This window comes from Temnothorax nylanderi, unplaced genomic scaffold, assembly GCF_030848795.1.
Source record: "Temnothorax nylanderi isolate EJ_2023f unplaced genomic scaffold, tnyl_v1.0 TNYL_tig0147_pilon, whole genome shotgun sequence".
NCBI classification, from domain to species: Eukaryota; Metazoa; Arthropoda; class Insecta; order Hymenoptera; family Formicidae; genus Temnothorax; species Temnothorax nylanderi.
The window spans coordinates 150,049-168,958 of NW_027249209.1; the positions used below are offsets into that span (position 1 = coordinate 150,049).

Consider the following 18,910-nt stretch of genomic DNA (forward strand, 5'->3'; position numbering starts at 1 on the left):
GTATCCAAATAATCTTCGAGTAATTCATCGAGTGGCATCTTGTCTTCATTTCCAACTCACGTTGCTCGGTAGCTCTTCCAAATAATTAAAATTAACAACAGAAAAAAAGTAAAAAAAATTAGGCGAGTCGGACTTATAGCATTCAGCTAAGGATAAACTTCTTTTCGCTGTTAAATAAATTTTTGATAGAAAGAAACAAAAAGGAGATTAAGTTTAACCATATTTATGAAAAAGATATCAATTCTTATAGTTACAGTAAATCGAATTCGACGTTGATGACGGCTGCTCGTTTTCGAAGTAGCCAAAAGCAAATAAACATCCACTCGACGTAATCTTTTCGAAGGCTCGAGCCAGGTCGAGTGCAGGCGCCTACCTTGCGAGAACTCGAGCGTGCTCCATCGAGCATTGTGTCCATTATACGTTTTTGTCTGTGCCGCTCTCCCGCCCTTTCACCCCTCTTTTGCAAGGTTTCCCGTGAGTCCCGCGAGACTCCTCGCATTGTCATACCGAGGTAACCTCTCCGTCCTCCCTTCTTCTTTTTCTTTTTCTTCCTTCTTTTCTGTATATAAGTATAAGTTTACGTTTGGAAACCACGGGCCCACAAGGCCCCCGCCGGTATTCATCCCAACATCGGCATACCTTTTTCTGCCGCACGGTCCCGCACGGACGAGCGGGCCTAGTCGCGCGTGGCGAACGACGGACCTCGGAATAAAGTACTCTTGGAGAAATGGAGCCGTTTTTACTCGACATTTTTCAATCTCTTAACGAGACACCTCAAGTCCAACCTTGGACAAGTTAATTTAATCAAAGTTCACCAATATCATTCTAAGAAAATTTTCTTTCTTTTACTAAAACTGAAAATGTAAAAAGTTTAACTAAGAGAAATGGATGTATAAAAAGGATATACATATATAATTATTTTTAAAGCTCTGTTTAAGAAATTTTCATGGTCACGCACGTAACACGACGACGCGCGAGTGTTCTCGATCGAAACGTCTTCCTCGGGACGTCGAGTACAGGCTCGCGAGAAGACGTAGGATACGGTGCGCCTTCAGCTTTGAGCGAAGATAGGAGTACAGTTATTCATAAAGTAGAGCATGTGCGTACGTTGGCTCTAGAGCGGCAGGTGGCTGCCGTTGAACAAAGAAACAAGAAGCAAAAAGGAACATGAGTCGTCATCCATCGGGACGAGAGAGCCTCTCGTTCACTCGGAAATGATTGAATCAATGAGCCGATGTCCACTCCGTTACACGAAAATGTGGTAATTCACGAAGGACATGCGACGTGCGTCAATCGCCGATGCGCTTCTTCCTGCGCTTATCGTATAAGGCGCATCTCGACCCGGTAATTTCTTTTCTTCTAAACCGGGTTACTTATATCGTAAAAAAAAGTTCTTTTATCGTTAAATCGATCGTCACGGATATTTTCATGCTTCTTTAAGAAGCTTTCGTAAAAAGCACCTCTCAGAAACTCATTAATTTAGCATGTAGCTATACTGATTGAATAGAACTGTTTCCTAAAAATTAGCACAAAGTATTTATGATAAATATATTATTTTATATATTTTACATAAAACGAAGGGATTACATTGGGACAGGAACACATATGCGGAATTTTATGAGACGATATTTTAAATTGAATTAATTAGTTATTATTCATATTTTATACAATAGTAATCATAATTAAGGTGTTTTAGTTTCTCGTAATATTCTATATCCGTACAAGGGTACTCGGTAAAATCGATAAATTGGGGTCTGCCGTGTTATATCCTATATGTATATAGACGATTTTCTAGGCCTCTCTTGTTTCCTCTTGTCTCTCGTTTTTTTTCCGCATCTCTTTACATTCTTATCACAATATCGTATTTTACACAGATTCACTTACGGCTTACATTGCTAGAGGGCCCCGATGCAATATTTACATGTTCGGTGTTCGATCTCGCAGCCTTGCCGAGTTTGATCGATCTCCGATGGCTTGCACCGAGACTAGTAACGCTAGTAAATTCTATGGACTCTTTATGCTGTTTATCATTCTCTCTCTCTGTCTCTCTCTCTCTCTCTCTCATTCACTCATTCATTCTCTCGCGCGTTCGCTCGCTCGCGTACTTTCTGTCACATTAAGTTCGCACTCGTTTTCGCGCGCAGTGCTATCATAATCCGCGTATTCGAGGAAAGCGTGGCAGAGATGAGCCACACGGCTCATTTTGCACGCTATTCATCGAAGTTGTCGGATCGACGTCTTTTTTTTTACGATGTAGAGATTAATGTCTCACGCATTATTTCCTGGAAACTGTACATCTTCTTCGCAAACAGATTACGTTCATAGAGACGCGCGTATAAATTATTTTTTATACAATTAGGATTACAATTTTTTGAAGTTTCGTTTACTTTAGATTTACGTAATCAGATTTACGTAAATTTAAGAACAGAGCTTTGCACATATAGAAGGTAAATTCGTCTTTTCTGATAACTGCAACTTTCCAGGAAATTCTGCGCCAGTCTCGACAACAATGGTCAAAACACGCGCGCCTTGTCACTTCGACCACGCTCAATTGTTTTACGCTGTTTTTTTCGCATTTCCGGCTTTACACACGCAATTTAGGAACTGAGGGGAGCTTCGTCTTAAATTATACACGCATACACCTTCTTATTGCACCGAATCAAAACGCAAGAACCCGTCCGAGAAGGCCGTCTTCGTGCTTCCTAGTTCTCCGCAGCGCGGCTTGCGGTTAAATCTAACGGCACTTATTATTATACACGGGAGAGAATCGTCGTGTCGCCGTCGTCGTCGTCGTCGTCGTCGTCGTCGTCACCGTCGTCGCCGCCGCCGGTGCATCCTTCGCGTGCACCCGACGACGACGACGTTGAACGTCACGACGTAGGAATTCCGCGTCGCCCCGGCGCAGCGACATCGATCCCCCGGACCGTAGCCTACCTTCCAGCCCGCCTTCTTCCCTTTTTCCGCCGCGAGGCATTTTACGCAAGCACACGCGACGTAATCGCGTACCAGCGTTCAACAGCAAGCGCGGTCGACACGAGCGGAAGGGCATAAAACTAGTTTTGTACTGTTCTCTTTGTGCACCATGGGGCGAACCCGGCAGCCTAATCCGTCCCGAGTTTCCGCGCCGCGTCGACTTGCGCGGCGCCGACGCCCTCGTCGATTCCCAGGGAATCGGGGAAATCGGGGGGAGAATTTATACGGGTGCATTGCCATGTGAGAGATGCCGCGTACTCGATCGCTGACTCTATCAATAAGCGGGTTCGAAAAACATACGGCTGTGAGATTATTCAAAATTTGATTCATGATTGAGACGAGTTATTATATCTTCACATAAAAATGTTAAGTGAATTTTGCCGTTTCACCCTGGGATTGTATCGAGAATTCGACGGAACCTCGGATCGTGAAAATTCTGTTAATTACAATTAATTAGGGGTTAACGGTGGGACCATGTCGGATCAATGGTCTTGCCGGAGAAATATTTGCAGAAGATCCTTTGTCATGATAAACGTCTATAGAAATTAAGAAATTTAAGTTTCCAATGTTAAGTTCGAATTAGCGCATTAGAAGACACGTACATAAGTTGAAGAAGTCATATTTAACTTTTCGCGATCTTGAGAGCCGGGATGTGAGTGCGGAAGTGAGACCTGGCGGTCTCGGCGCAGCACATCGCGACCGACATGTGCCGAACGGTAACAATCAGAGCGAAGGAAAAGACAGAATCAGGAAGGACAGGAACTGCGCGGCATCACGCGTTCTCATGAAACGACGACCATTGTTGCACTGACGAGACCGTGGATCTGGGTCAGCGGTGGGGCCCGCCCGACCCTCCCAGTTTCCCGCGGTTGCAAGCCACAGCCGTCGTTTTTGTGGTTTCGCGTCGCCTCTTGGAAAGCTGGAGATATTGTGCGACGCAAGATGGCAAGGGTGACCTAACATGGCCGACGGCGGACAGCGAAAGAAGAAACAGCGTAAAACAGTCCACCATCGTTTACCCGCAACGTGAACGGCTTATAGCGTGAAGCTCGCGTTTTGCTCTTCTGATAGAGTTCGAGCATAGCCTTGCTTGTGATAGAAAAAGAAAAAAAAATGGGAGATGCTACTTGGAAAAAGCCTTGATAATTCGAACAGATCGCGAGAGCTAGATTTTCAGAGGCAGCAAATCGTTCTATTTGACTTACAATTAATTTACTGAAGTTCCCTTCCGGTTTATCAATTTTATAATTTGAAATTTTTCGCAAAACGAGAAGTGATATACTTAACAAAATGACATTTTTTTTGTAAATTTATAAATAAATAAATATTTTTGAAACTAAAATAATTTTTAAAATAAAAATTCTCCATCATTAATCCGTTATGTAATGTAAAGTATTGCAACTGAACGAAAAATCGAGCGGACTGCGTGGTTAGACTACAGAACTACGAAAGAGACTACAATCGAAGGACAACCAATCGATATTGAGATTAGAACGAATCTTCTCTACGTTTTCCGAAGTTCTTAATGTACCTAAACATCAGTGGCATTCCGCGCGTCGCCAACGGAGATAATGACTTTTTTCCAGCTCCGCTCCTCTAGCTATTCGTTTCTCCGCGTTCGTCTTTCGCGTATTATTCTCCTCATCGGAGGAGGCCTCCGGCCAGTTGCCTCATCCGGGAAGGAGGGACCGGTGATTACAGCGAGCCACCGTGATTGCCGAGATCGTTTGACTCACGAAAATGTCATTAGGATTTCATTACTTCCAACCGCCTTGAGGAACGACTACTCAACGAGTTTATGCAACGTTGTCTCTCGTTTCCCTCTCCCTTCCCCTCGTCTATCTTCCCGGAGAGACCTCGCCAACCCTGTCGTTCTTCTCGTCCATCTATCGCGCGAGATCCAGCACGAAGTAGGTCAAGCCGCGCTCGCGGTTGTTGGGCAACTGTCACAAAGGATCGACCGGCCTAACGTCATCGGCAATTGACATTTGCGAGGAGATAGAAATTGGTTTTTAGAGATGCACGATTGTGCCAGACTGGGCTGATTTAGAAAGGTGACGAAAATATCGGCTTGCCGAGCACTGAAAAGAATCACGCGACCTGGTCCCGTTGTTCGCCGGAGTTTCTTACGTTTATCCTGAACATAAATTATCAGAGATGAGCGCCGGATCTGTAGGCCAGGGATCTCAAACCTGATCTGCGTTCTTTTCTGTTTTCCAAATCGTGATATCATTATCGCCACTATTACACTATCGCATTAGTCTCAGTAATCATCAGAACTTGTTAAGTTTGGATTAATGGTAATTATGCGAGCTCATCCAAATAAATCCCAGAAAATAATTTTTATTTTCAAATCATAATTATCATATTAGTAAATTGTTCATTCATCATTACCGATATGATATTTTAATTAAAATGAAATCTATCAGATTCATTCTGAAAATAAATGTGTGTGAGAATAATAGAGGCAATACTAAGCCAAAAGCCTCAAATTTAATATTTAAAATTTTTACATAAAAATATTAATTGATCAAATTATAAAATATTTCAATGTATTAAACCAAGAGATAAATTTTACCAAGAGATAAATAAACGAAAAATAAGAAATAAAGAGAAAATACGATAAATTATAAATTTGAGGCTTTTGGTATATAGAAAAAAATCAATTAATACCTAATTGTAAAAATTGATGATAACGTCAATTCAACATCTTTTTTCGTATAGGAAATTATTATTGTATCACGTAACTTGTTTATTTGATTAACCGTAGCGATTAAATTCGGCATGCAATTCCACGCTTGACAAACGGCGGACAACAACATTTTCACAATGAAAACAATTACTTGGAGGCAATCTCTGCTTATAATTAACCGTAGTAATCAAATTAGATCCGATGCACGCAATCACGACGGTCGACACGAACAGACATATAGAGAAGCCGGAGAACGTTTTCTTTCCTCGGGAAAAAAGATTCCTCGCGACTCTTATTTTTTTGCGACAACGATTACTTGTCAAACACGAAAAGCGTTACAATCGTGACAATCACTCAATCATACGCGAAGCGTTACAAGTACCCTCCAACTCGTAAATCGAACTTCAAGATCATCAATGAAACGACGTCGTCCTTAGAGAATTCGCATCACGAACGGTCACTGGTCGGATTTTCGGCGAATTTAGGTCATAAATCGCTGTTACAACATCATTATCACCCTTTTTTTTACAACGTACTTTTTTTACTTCACCGTACGACGATGTCGCTCCTGTCTTCCTCCAACTAACGTCGATTCCAGCTCGAGGAGGAAACGTCTAGCAGCACAACAAAACGGCGCGCACCGAAAACAACGTCACTAATCAGTCAAGAGTCACTCGATGCACGGATCGTTCATGACTTCCGATTCTCCGCGACGCTACTGTCGACAGTCCATGTTGGCTGGAAACCTTGGGCGTCGGTCCTCTCCGTCAGCTTTGAGCTTTGAAGCGTCTATATCGTCGCCGACTGGCATTCGTGGTTGCATTTCTCTCATCTCATTAGTATTATTATTAATATTTTGCTAAGGGGCGTGTATCACACACACACACGACGTCGCACTGTTCGTACTTGCTCTCTCACTTCGACGGACGGCCCGCACGGATACCGGCATGCGGGTTTCATTATACGATTAGAAACAATATTAACATTCAATTTTCCTCGCGAGAGGCGCTACACATATTCACACTTTGGGGCGGGACCGCTGGGATACGTTCGCGGCACCACGAAGGGGTCGCTCACCTGAACTCAGTTCAAGGGACATCTTCGTTAAACCGCTGGCCATACCCTGCAAAAAGACACGGATGATCGTTCAATTAGAAAACGTTGTGACGCGTGACGAGAGAGATTTTGCGAAATTTCAAAAGATTGAGCGCTCTACTTCTCAATATCGGGCTATTTCTTCCGGTATCGTACAAAAAATTTAACTCTCTGCCAATGTTTAATTAATTTATTTCAATTAATTTCAAGTTAAGCGTGTACCAGAGTATGTTGAATCTTTCATAAAATTTGCACATTTATCCGTGCTGCGCATACGTATTTTTCACGCTCGGTCTGTGTGGCACGTATAATCGCGCCGGTCCTCGCGGTTATTATATTATTAAAGAGATATGCGGTAACTTTGAAGCTTCCGGAATCACAGCGCGATGGATATTACGGCAAGGCGAGTGAGGTAAATTTGTCGTGTCATGCTGGTACTCAGTGAATAGGAGAAACGTCCAACGTGTCCCAAGGGGACACGTGACTGGCAGTACCAGTTTGCGTTGAGGCGCGCTGATTGACGCGTCGCACTTTAATTTCAAATTGAAAATGTCTATGATTGAGTATCGAAGTACCATTCAATTATTGCTCGCGCAGAAATCGCCGATATGAGTTATAGCAGCTAGAATGACAAAGCTATTATCAAATGCAGACATTTGAAGAATGCTGTTTCCTCGTTGTACGTGAAACGCGATAGATGTTCCATATCTTAGAACACGATTCATCTCAGACGCAACTATTTTTATTTTCTAAATAGCATCGTTATATAAAGATCGAAACATAGATATTACATATAATTTAGATAATCATTTTGAACTTTGTGAGTGAACATTCCTCTATTCTGAGCTGCTTAATGTCGCTCTCAGTTTCAATCTCAGATAGCAAATTTAACGCATTTCTCATTTTCAACATACAATGGTACCGTATAAGAATTAAGAACTAGATGCAGCAATTTCGCAATAACCTCTAGCTGCCGAAGGCAACGTATCGAAGCCTCCATCGATGTCGATCCGATTCGGAGAAGACAGTGACTTACGTGAGTAGTCCGGGGTTGGGGTCCGCCTGGTACCAGGAGTACTGCGGCATGTAACCCGCGTGATGTGGCGGCGGTGGCGGTGGCGGTGGATGATGCCCGGCCGTGTGCGGGTGATGATGGGAGTGGGGCGGCGCGTGCGGATGCGGATGGTGCTTCATCTCACTCGGCCAGGAGGGTGCCGGCGGGCTCTCGTTGTGCTGAGGCGACATCTCGCTTCCGGGGCTCGAGCTCCCGGGGGTGTGACCGCCACCCCCACCGCCCATGCCGCCGAGATAACCCGTCGTCGGGCTGCCCGACACGGAACTTCCGCCCCCTGAAACACAAACGTGAACCGGGAACCGTTTCAGAACCGCTCCGAATCTCGCGGCCGCTACCGCTGTAGCCGCTGTCGTCGTATTCAGCTATGTCGCGTTCCTGCACATGCAGCTGCATGCGCCTGAATGGGACCGGCGTCGCAAATTGTATTAAGCGCGCGAGGGAAACGGTATTGTGCGCTAATGCATCTGGTGGCTGCTACGAGACGGGAAAGAGTTTCCAGAGGGTGGCCGCGCGTTCGATTTCGCAAGCTCTAAGTCGAGTTGGGGGTCTCCGCTCGGAGAAGGGGAGGTTGTATATAGTTCATCCCTGACTGTACGTCACGTTTCCGTGATATTCCGCCATTTAGGAGCGTTCCGATTTTTATCTTTTCCGAAACTTTGTGTTACCTTGATGCTATTCTTAAGCACGGGACTGTTACAGTTTTGTATTCATTAGTGTAAGTAATGAGGTACATTATGAAGTATACACATATTTATATTCACTTATGCTTGTTAATTTTTGCAACATCTAATCCGAAAAGGATTAGCGTAAAAATTAGTTTAATTTGTTAACGTTTTAATCGCGTTTAATGAAAATATACTGTAAAAATTAAACTATATCAAAGTTATTCACATATAAAGATAAAATTCATATCGTATATCGAAATCACTACATGAGACATTAAATAATGTGCATTGAGAAGTGTACGGACTAAATTTCGTCATGAAAGAGTGGCATTCCTAGCAAGAGAAATCTCTCAAGATGGGGTTAATTACACTGGCTGTGTCTTTCGTGGCGCATTTCCGAATAAATCACTCACTAGGCAGATTCTAGATTACCGTTAGCCGCGGAAAGAGAGCAGCGGTAAGGCAAGCGGTTTCGTCGTTGTCGGCGATACGGGCAGCGGCAAAGGCGCGATAAAAAGTGCAGACCGCGAAAATTGCGTTGGATTATTAGTATTGTAATTACGGAGCAAAGCGGCATTTGCGCGGAGAAATTGCGGCGACGATGCGGTAAAGTGATGGGAGCAGTCCCCCGTCAAGCGCGCAATCATCGCGCACGTTCACGTCAGTGACATTCAATTAACGCTGGTGGACGTTCAGCCAATTAAAAATGCGCGAGTGATCGTATTCACGAAAATAGATCGGTCGATCGTGTGAACGATTCGATCGACGGTAAATCGATCGAACGTGCACGTTTCTATAATAAGATACCAATTAAATACGCGATAGGAAAGATTCTTCTTTTGTGAATATTTTTTCGTTTAATTCAGATAAGTGTATATTTTATATACGCAATCGCAACTTACCTCCTTGCATGAGACTTCCAGGTTGACCGGGTTGAGGGGATGGTCCTCCAGGTAGAGCGGTTCCACCCGCGAGAAGACTGTGTTGGCCACCGCCACCTCCGCTCTGCGCCGCCTTCATCATCTTCTTGTATTTACTCCTTCTGTTTTGGAACCAGATTTTCACCTGCAAGAAAAATCAGTGACGGTCGTTAGAGATAGATTTTCATGAACGTGAGTTCAAAGAGTAAGAAATTTTTTTTACACATCCTATGCTTTTGTCTGACAAAAGTGTCTTGTCAGACTTGACATTTCGAAATTCCACCGATAACAAATATAAATAATCTTATCAATATTAATTAATCCGTTGTCCTTCATTTTATCATAATAGTGAAGGTACCTTCCGTCAACTTTCTGAAGATGTTATAGATAAGCGAGAAAGATAAGATAAAAAGAAAAACTTTGCGAGGACAAGAAAGTATTGCGACAGAACAGTAATATATGTTTATTGTATATCATACTAAATATTTATTAAATGATTATTAACATTAACATTTACATCATATTTACGTTCCCACGAGTATAACTTGTCATACTATTTTTTTTTAAAACGTCGTCGTTTGTGCATTTATATAACGATAACTAATTTCTTGAGTCGGGGATTAGAAGATTTGAATATTCATACAAGGTATAAATCTCGTATAAATCACAACATACTTAGTAAAATAAATCATCTCACTCATAAACGTAGTCGCAATAAATTGTAATATTTATAAACATCGACACCAGTTATGTTAAATATACAGTCTCATCGTTGATATCATGAAAGCTAATAAGTATTAATGATATTTGTCATTAATGTATCTATTCTTACAATGTTTCCTTGAACCGTTAATCCATAAAATGATGAGAAAAATAGAACCGCGAGCGATCTCGTTGAGATGCATCGCCTGATTATCGACACGCGATTGGAAAATATAATTTCGCAACCGCGCGATGCGCAAAAGCATTGCCCGAGCATCTAATCCGATGCTTCGCATCATCGCTCCGTACTGCCGGGTTAGAACGCCGCGGTGAAGACGAAGGAAAAAGAAAAGAAAAAGAACACACTCGCCGTTTCGTAATCATCGTTTCTTTTGCCTCCTCGCTGCGATGCATAGAACCGCAGCGGCAAAGCAGCTTCGTCGTCCTGCGGCGCGTATACCGGTGCGCACGCGCGACCGCTAGGATTGCACATGCGGTATTTTTTTTGTCTCAGCATCCGCACACATGCACCGCATGCACGTGACGTGCTGGCTCAATCTTACGTAACCCCGCGCCGCGCGGAGCTAAGCGCGTGTACGTGTACAGGAATACGCGACTTACGCGAGATGTATATACGACAGCCCGAGCCGAAGCCATATGTTTGGACGTGTCGTCGCGAATTAGTCCGCGAAAGAAATCCTATCGTCGAAAAATTCCTTTTTACTTCGTTCTCCCCTGCGCGACGTCTCTTCTTTTATTCTATTGTGAAAAAAATCTGTTTTATTTAATAAAAATAATTCTGCATCTGATTTTATTCAATTATTCTGGGTTCACCAATATACGTTTTCTTTTTGCATATTATTCGCGTCAATAGATCATTCGATCTCTGAAAAATAAAATTTCTCATATCATATCTCATACAAGGTCGATTGTTACTTTTCGCACGCGTATTCTTCTGTTCGTGATTCCGTTATTCCGTCATACGTTTTAGAAATATTCGGCTACGCCGAATGACTCGGATGAAATCAGAGACACGCGTTTTTTATTAACAGTACACCACGCCTAATGACTTTTTAACGAGCCTATAATATCCGCTGTAAACCATCCGGGCTTAACAGATATCAAACTCGATATTCCACCGCCACGTCGCGCGTCGATCAAACGCTGCGAGATGAATAATACAGTGAATACGCGCCTCTATTCATCAGGCAGAGGAGAATATTTTTTCACAATTAAAGATTACTCTCCTTTCATGGTAATCTTAGTCCCGTCGAACAATGCATTCGCATGCGGTAGGAATGTAAATTATGAAATAAATTATACCGTTATGTGTGTACATATACATATATGGCTATCTATTAATTATCAAACGAACAATGAAAAAATTCTTTATCGCGGAAATCTGCGTAAGCAAAAAAAACAATTGAACGTTTCTATTTTTTTTTGTCATCTGCTTGATTAGCACAACATTTATTTAATCAATCTTTCGAATGCAGTGACCGTATCGTTGATAAAATAAAATTTCTTGATAAAACGTAATGAACTAATGAAACAGTACGTAAACACGGCTTTTTGCAATTGGGTGAACCTGTTCTTTACTTTTAACGAACTCGTTTCTATATAATGTTGCTACTATTTCGCGATACATTTCAAACGCCTGACTCTCTATCTTGCTAGTTGAACCGACTTATACTACGTTTACGCGAGCGTTACTTCCGTAGTAACTTACGATAATTCACTCGTTTACGCGGAGTAAATTATCGTAAGTTACTAGAAAATCCCGTTTACGCGAAGGAATTATCATAAGTTACTACAGAAGTAACGCTCGCGTAAACGTAGTATTAGTTAACTAAAGTAACTGTTTAACTTTTGATTGACGTTCAAGGTGTAAAAAAGTTGATGACATGAACGTACGTATGTGCATGCTATTTCATAGACTATTGCGCAGTGGAGGAATCACGCGATTGACGTGGTGAATGATGTGGGTCTCGATTAAACAATCGCTTTATGGTTATTCGACAAGAGTGTCAAATGAGATCAAAAAGAGCGAAGAACTTAATTAGAACATTTCGATAAGTTGCACAATGCAATCATATATCAGGCAAATAAAAGACTGTGAAATATGGAAAGACGTATGGATTGCAAGTATTCTAAACAAAAGATAAAAGAAATTTGAAACAAATAATTAATGGCAAAAACAATATGCAAGTTAACTGTGACGTAGAAATCTTACTTTTCGCGCATCTTTTCCTAAAATGCAGAATGGCAATTTAGGGCAAATTGAGAACTAATCGGTAGGTACGGCACAGCGCTTTTGCATTATACATAAGCATGAAGAAAATAGAAATAAAATATAGTTCCTGTTTTGCGAAACACGCATCGTCACACTCCCCCGTGGCCTCTTCATTAAAGACAGAGACGCATGTATACTACAGGATATACAGAGTGTCTCATAATCCTTTTCTACTTAATTTCAATGACAGATTCTTTGATTAATTTGGGGTACTAATATTCTCTCGAATAAAATACTCAAGCATATCTTGATAATAAAAGAACTACCTGAAGATGATTAATGCGGACCATATTGCGTCCGATATTTGTCAATATTTATAAAGAAAAATCGGTTTCAGATTCTTCCAAGCACTTGTTATCAGAAGACATCCCGAAGCACCCTATACATACGCGTTATTTATCGCGAAAAATATGCGGCCAACGTCAGCAGCCCTTGGTCGGCAAGCGTGCGCCCGGCGTGCCGGCGCAAATAAATCTCTTTCTAATTGCTCGCTGAAAAACCCGGTTGCGCCGAGTAGAGATGGCGCCCGACAAAGGCCAGCAGCGCTAAAACCCGGTTCCGACGTGCTTTATTTCGCTCAACTGGTCGGTCGGCCTGGCCAGCCGGAAAGAGCGGATCGCGCTCTACTCGCCGGGCGCGGCGCGGCGGTTTGTTTATTGATATTTACAGCCGACGTTGACAGGGTACGACGCGCATCGACGGTAAGGGATGTGCCTTCGTTCGCGAGGATAATGTTAGCTGGGTTTGCGTTTTTTCGAGCCGTCAGCGGCTTCTCTCTCGCGGGAACACGGCATGCGGGATATATTTACGCGTGTCGGCGCGCTCGGCGCAAAGCTTTAATTAATATCTTTTTTCCAGGTGTCGTCAGGGCACGTTAGACACTCGTACGAATGGTTCTTGCCTGCCTCCTTATTTGGAGACCGTGGATAACGATATTTTATTTGCGATAAAGATAGGATATATTAGTTTTTTCATTAATTATTCGATAGATGTATTTTTAGAATATTGTAAAAGATCTCTAAATTTTAATCTTTTTTTCGAACAGATATTTAATTTTTATATAATATATATTTGCTGCTATATATCAATATATTATTCATAGCTGTCTTACACGATTATTCCGATTCAGTTGATAGAGAAAGTTTTGAAACGCGTGTGAAAATGTTAAGTTTTATGGTGCGAAATGTGGTTCGAGATAATAATGATTGTTCCCTTGCGGTGGATACGACGACAAGCTCGGTCGTCAGTGATTTATTACTCCCTGTACTACTCATTACTCCGTTACTAACATTCTTTCCATTAAACCTTTCCCACAATTTGCGTACCGCTTGAAAGAGAAAAATGTTCTCTATGAGAAACCTAAGATCATATATGTATATTGACAAGATTTTATTCTAAATACATTTCTAGAGAAATTAAATTTTTAGTATTAATTAATTAATATTAAAGATTTCTTCGTCACACATGTTTAAAATATTTTGGTGTATTAACATATATATTAATATGTTATTTTAAACATTCTCATAAATAATTTATTAAAGAATTATAAATTAATTTTTACTTAATTTATAAACTTTGTTTCATGAAAAATTTCGAAATTCCATGCAGGCCACATATGAAGAAACCACACCGGGTGTTAAGAGTAACTGGAGAAATAAATCAAATTACACTCCACGAGTGAATCATAGAGCCGTCGACTGGCCGCGAGGCTAGCAATCAAAATCGTTTTATACTCCAGCAGCGTTACAACAAGCGACGCAGGTATGAGGCGTCGAGCGGAATCTTCGCGCGGGCTTCGCGTCGCGCGAGAGTTAAAGGAAGAATACCGAACGAGCGAGCCGAGGGATACAAATGCAACCCTGATGCCGACGGGCACCGGTGCAGGCACGGTGGCAAGCTGTCGTTATCTCTCGGTTGGACTTAGACGCGCGTGTTACGTGGTTTCTCTGCGCGTCGAATGGCCGTCGGGCGGCCGCGCGCGAGCGAGCGAGCGAGCGAGCAAAAATTGCGCCGGAGCAGCCGGTGGTCGCCTCGCCTCGCCTCGCCTCGCCTCGTCTCGTCTCGTCTCGTCTCGCCTTCGTGAGGGCAAAAAGAGGAAGCGAGGACGCCGTTGCTGCCGGACCGATGATGTTGCCGCGGCCAGGCCAGCGACGGGCTTCCGACGTCGCCGCGGGCGAGGAACTCGGTAACAGTCCGACGCTGTCGATATCGCTGATGCATACTCAATGAGCGACGGATCGTCGCCGGGAGGACGGAAGAGGATGCCAGCGGGCAGGGAACGAAGGGGGGGACTGGGCTCTGCGATCGAGGGGACAGGTAAGATTTTAGACGAAAAAGTGCAGCGCGAATCGAAGGCGATGCTGTTTAATATGTATGAGTAGCATCTAGGAGTAATATTATCTCTGTATAAATGGAAACGCTCCCACCGCGATTCGATCCGCGTCGGGGCTGCATCCTTGGATCGCGATGCAGCTCGATGATTTCAAGTCCCTACGCCTAATACGAGGGGGGGGGGGGGGACTGCGGAAGGATGAGTCGTTAGAAGTTGAGCTCCTTTCTTTTTGGAAGGCTGGAAATACTGCGGATGTGATGTCACGTTTCAGATCGTAGCTAATAAATGTTTCGGACATTCGTCAATAAAGCTAACAATAATGTATTCGAAAAATACATAAAGCAAATAAAACTTTATCAAAAAAAAAATGTTTTAGTTGTATATCTGTCTTTTTATTGTTTCTTGCACAGTATTGGCGATCGTTCGGTGTTTCGAATCGATAGAGTTGACTCTGTCAATATTGATTTAGATGACACGTGGCGACAAGTGCTACATATTAAATTACTCGTCGACGAATAATCAAATTACTCGTCATATGTGTAGTACGATTAGCATTTACGTGAAATATAGTTCTGGTCGTTCTGGACTCGGTAATGCGCATCGATAGCGATAAATTCGAGGAATCGTGCGTCTGCCGTGTCACCGTACATCAATACATTTTGCAGAAATGCCGTGACACATGTATGCACCGTATTCTTACTCCTAATAAAATCGAACAGATCAATCTGCAAACGTTTTGCTAATTCTATTATAACACGTTAAAATGTAATTTGCCAAATTGTGTCAACATGTACCACCCAACGGGCAATTATATTGTGCGTGATATATGTTCTCCATTGCTGACCTCATCGTAACTCATTCTTCATCTGATCGAAACGGAGACTGGACAATTAAATGCAATTACAGCGATGGTGATGACGGAACGACTAATGATACAATATGAACTCAGTAAATAGTTCACAATCAACATTTGGAATATAACCCTCGTAATTTGCTAGATAATAATTATCAACTGTAAAAACTTTTTGTAAATACTCCAATAACTGTAACATTCAATTTGTTATGTGGATAGATAACATCTTTGTTAGCGGCACTATCCTAGAAATTTTTGTCGCACTGGAAAGCGATGAAATTAGCATGAAAAGCAATCGAATTGTGAATTATGGAATGTGAATTATATCGCGCGCTCTCACGTTGGGATCCACGCGAAATTGAAAGTTATATTGCAGCGTTGTGTCGCACACGTTGGTTCGAGTTATTCCTGGCGGCGGGTCGATCCCCCTTGATACAGTGGGACCCCCGTCGGCGCGTTCTGAATGATCCAATCTGTCCGCACAATAAATAATCACGCGTATCGGTACGGCCTACCTGCGGCCGAAAGCCGTAACAAACTAATCCGTCATCGGTGCTCGACCGCCGGTGCACTTCGCCTGAGGATTTTCAGCGAGCGGCAATCACGCGGGGGCACGGTGAAGAGGTCACCCTCGTTCATGCCCTTTATGCGATCTAACTAAGTAGATCAACGAGCGTACATCTGATAGCGCCGAATTAGCAGCGCACTTGTTTGCTCGGAAAAAATGGAGCAAAATGAGAAAGAGATAACTCTCACGTGTATTATATCAAAAGAGAAAATTTCGATCCAACTTTGGTCCCACGGGTATGCTTGGCCCGGCTAAAAATTGATGCTGAAAGATATGAAATAGAGAAAGTAGTAATTACTTTTTCTTTTATTTTTGATATTTGTAAAATATGTATGTAACTTCTCCTAATTGTTAAACGCGTTCCGTCACGTCTCGCTAATATGTCCGAAATCACACTTGGACGCAGCTGGATAACATATGTCGCGTATATTTCGAGGAGGACGGTCGGTCGCCCAGTCGGGCACACGGCGGATATCATAAGCGTTTACATTTCCAGCTATCGGCTGGGCGAGGAGGATACAGGGGAGTAGGAGGTCAGGGAGAATAATAACAGCCGTGTAAATGCGTCACTAGGGCTCCGTTCGTTCGCATAATGCTATAATGCCTTTTTTTTTTTCATTTCGCTCGCCCGCTCACTCCTACAATGCAACGTCGGCCCCCTCCGCCCTCGCGCTCCTCTCGTCCACGCGCCGCCGGGGCCCCTCGCTGCTTCGGCGGTTCCCACTTCCTGCCTGGCATCGGTGATGCGCAGTGCCACCTTAACAACGAAATTCCCCAACGAACGGTGCGGTGCAGCGGTCCTCCTCGCTTTTGTTTCGTTCACGGTTGTTTCTTTTCTATGTATGACCGCGAACGTAGCGGGAAAGTTCGCGTCGGAATCCCGACGATGATATAAAAGGAATTATAGATGTTATCAAGCGGCGTGATTCGCGTGTTTCATGGAGTCCCGCATTCAGATTTCAGCTAAGCTCTTCCAACTTCTTGCATGGCCGGATTACATCCTCATAATCCGAAGGACGATCTTGATCTCCTATCATCCCTCATGCCACGCTCGCGCGCGATGTGCTCAAAGGCACATTAATTAAGTAGCAAGTTACTAGTTAATATCTTTCAACGAAACATAATGAAAAAAGGCAAGCCAAGCGAGCTCGTTCCTACCTGGACTTGTCTCTACCGGTTTACTTATCGCGCCAACACGCGAGGAGTCTTGCTATTTTTCTGGCGTGATAATGGGACCTCGGACGATGGCTGGCGCGCGATGGGTCGCGTATACAATGTCGCGCGCAATCGCCTCTCGTCGTTTTGTCGGCCGTTCGCGACAACACAAAGCCGCGCGTGCTAGCTTTGTCCGGTGAAATCTTAATCGGAAGCGCGATTATCGCGATATCGTTATTATACGCTTCGCGCGCTCCGCGTCCGCTCCGCGCGTTCGCGCGGTTCGCGCCGCGCCGGCACGAGGTCGCCGCGCGACAAGAGACGAAAAGTGGTTGAAATCAAACGCAATTCCGTAGTGGGCTCACGTGCCGCGAACAACGGTGACACCGTGACGAGCGGAATACCGCGTCGCGCGGAGCGGTACAACACCGTCACCGTTCCTTTTGTACCGTCGCCATTTGTTATTTTGTACATATTCATAACGGCGTTACATCACACCGCACCGGCGCGTACCGATGCATTCTCTCGCTCCCGTTGCCTTTTTTTCTCCTCTGCCCGGTATTTTTCTCCGCTTTCCGTTTTCATGTCCACGGATACCAATCAGTGGTTGTCATCCATCAACGTCCGCCGTTGATGCGTTTCGCGCAGATTTATTGGGTCTTAAGGAATGACCACGCAGTAACAGTGCTGGTCACGTCACAATTAAAATGCGATTAATGCGTCGTGAGCGTATCGAGTCACTTGATTTTTGCCGTGGCAAACGTTTTTAAAAAGGTTCATTACTAATTGTTCAGTTCTTGTGTGGAAAAACATGTCGTTACAAGAGATTACAAGTACCTAACTGCATTCATTGAAAAAAATAAAACCTGATTGAATCTCAATTCTCCCTCAGACTGCGCTCAAACACAATTCCAATTACTGTACTTTATAATTTTCCTCTTATCCAGAAACATTACTCCATCAGATATGCGGGAGATATCATTATTTTTCAAAGGCAGTTAATTTTATTTCTGAAAGCCTGTATTACGCGAAAGCGTAAGCAATCCAATTAATTTTCCATACTTATTAACATTCTTTCAGGAGAAGCCTGATTTTCCTAACATCCTGTATGTGGAGCCCCAATCAATTTTCATTATCAGTCGCGTTCTTAATCAAACCGTATTTCCTTTAAGCAAACAAAAGCTCTTTTATATCGCGCGCTGAGTAATATAAGTCCCGATAAAGTCTCATTTATCTCCTTAGATTTCAGTGTAAGTTCGCGCGCGGCATTTACGCAGGATCAGCCGCAGCAACCTGTGGTCCTGCGTTACGTGAGAAATCTTCGGGCACCGTTATTGTATATCGCGCCGGCTGTCGTTCGCAAGACACAAAGACCCTATTCATCCGCGTGCAATTGCATGTGTAGGAACCAATCCTGACTTCCACCATGCTGCACGTCGCTTCGCGTCGCTATATCCTCTCCATCGACGAGGAATACCCTTCCCTCCCCTAGGTCGCTCAACCTCGTTACCGTGTTACATCGCGGCGGAAAAGAATTCGCAGTAAGCCAAAAGCAATATATACGCGTCTCCCTGTAAAATCGCAGAA

At 43.4% G+C, this 18,910-nt stretch overlaps 1 protein-coding gene across 4 annotated transcripts in view; it reads right to left on the reverse strand.

The window, feature by feature from the left end:
* Nucleotides 1-1,628: 1,628 nt before the first annotated feature.
* The window catches only part of Dll (homeotic protein distal-less), an 82,747-nt gene continuing 65,465 nt past the window's right edge, over nt 1,629-18,910 (reverse strand). For all 4 annotated transcript variants that reach the window (XM_071714811.1, XM_071714809.1, XM_071714810.1 and 1 more), the window contains exons 3-5: nt 9,403-9,565; nt 7,797-8,109; nt 1,629-6,788 (exon numbers count right to left, since the gene is read on the reverse strand). In XM_071714811.1, coding sequence (XP_071570912.1) covers nt 6,770-6,788; nt 7,797-8,109; nt 9,403-9,565 — 495 coding nt within the window. In that variant the 3' untranslated portion in view covers nt 1,629-6,769. The remainder of the gene's footprint in view (nt 6,789-7,796; nt 8,110-9,402; nt 9,566-18,910) is intronic.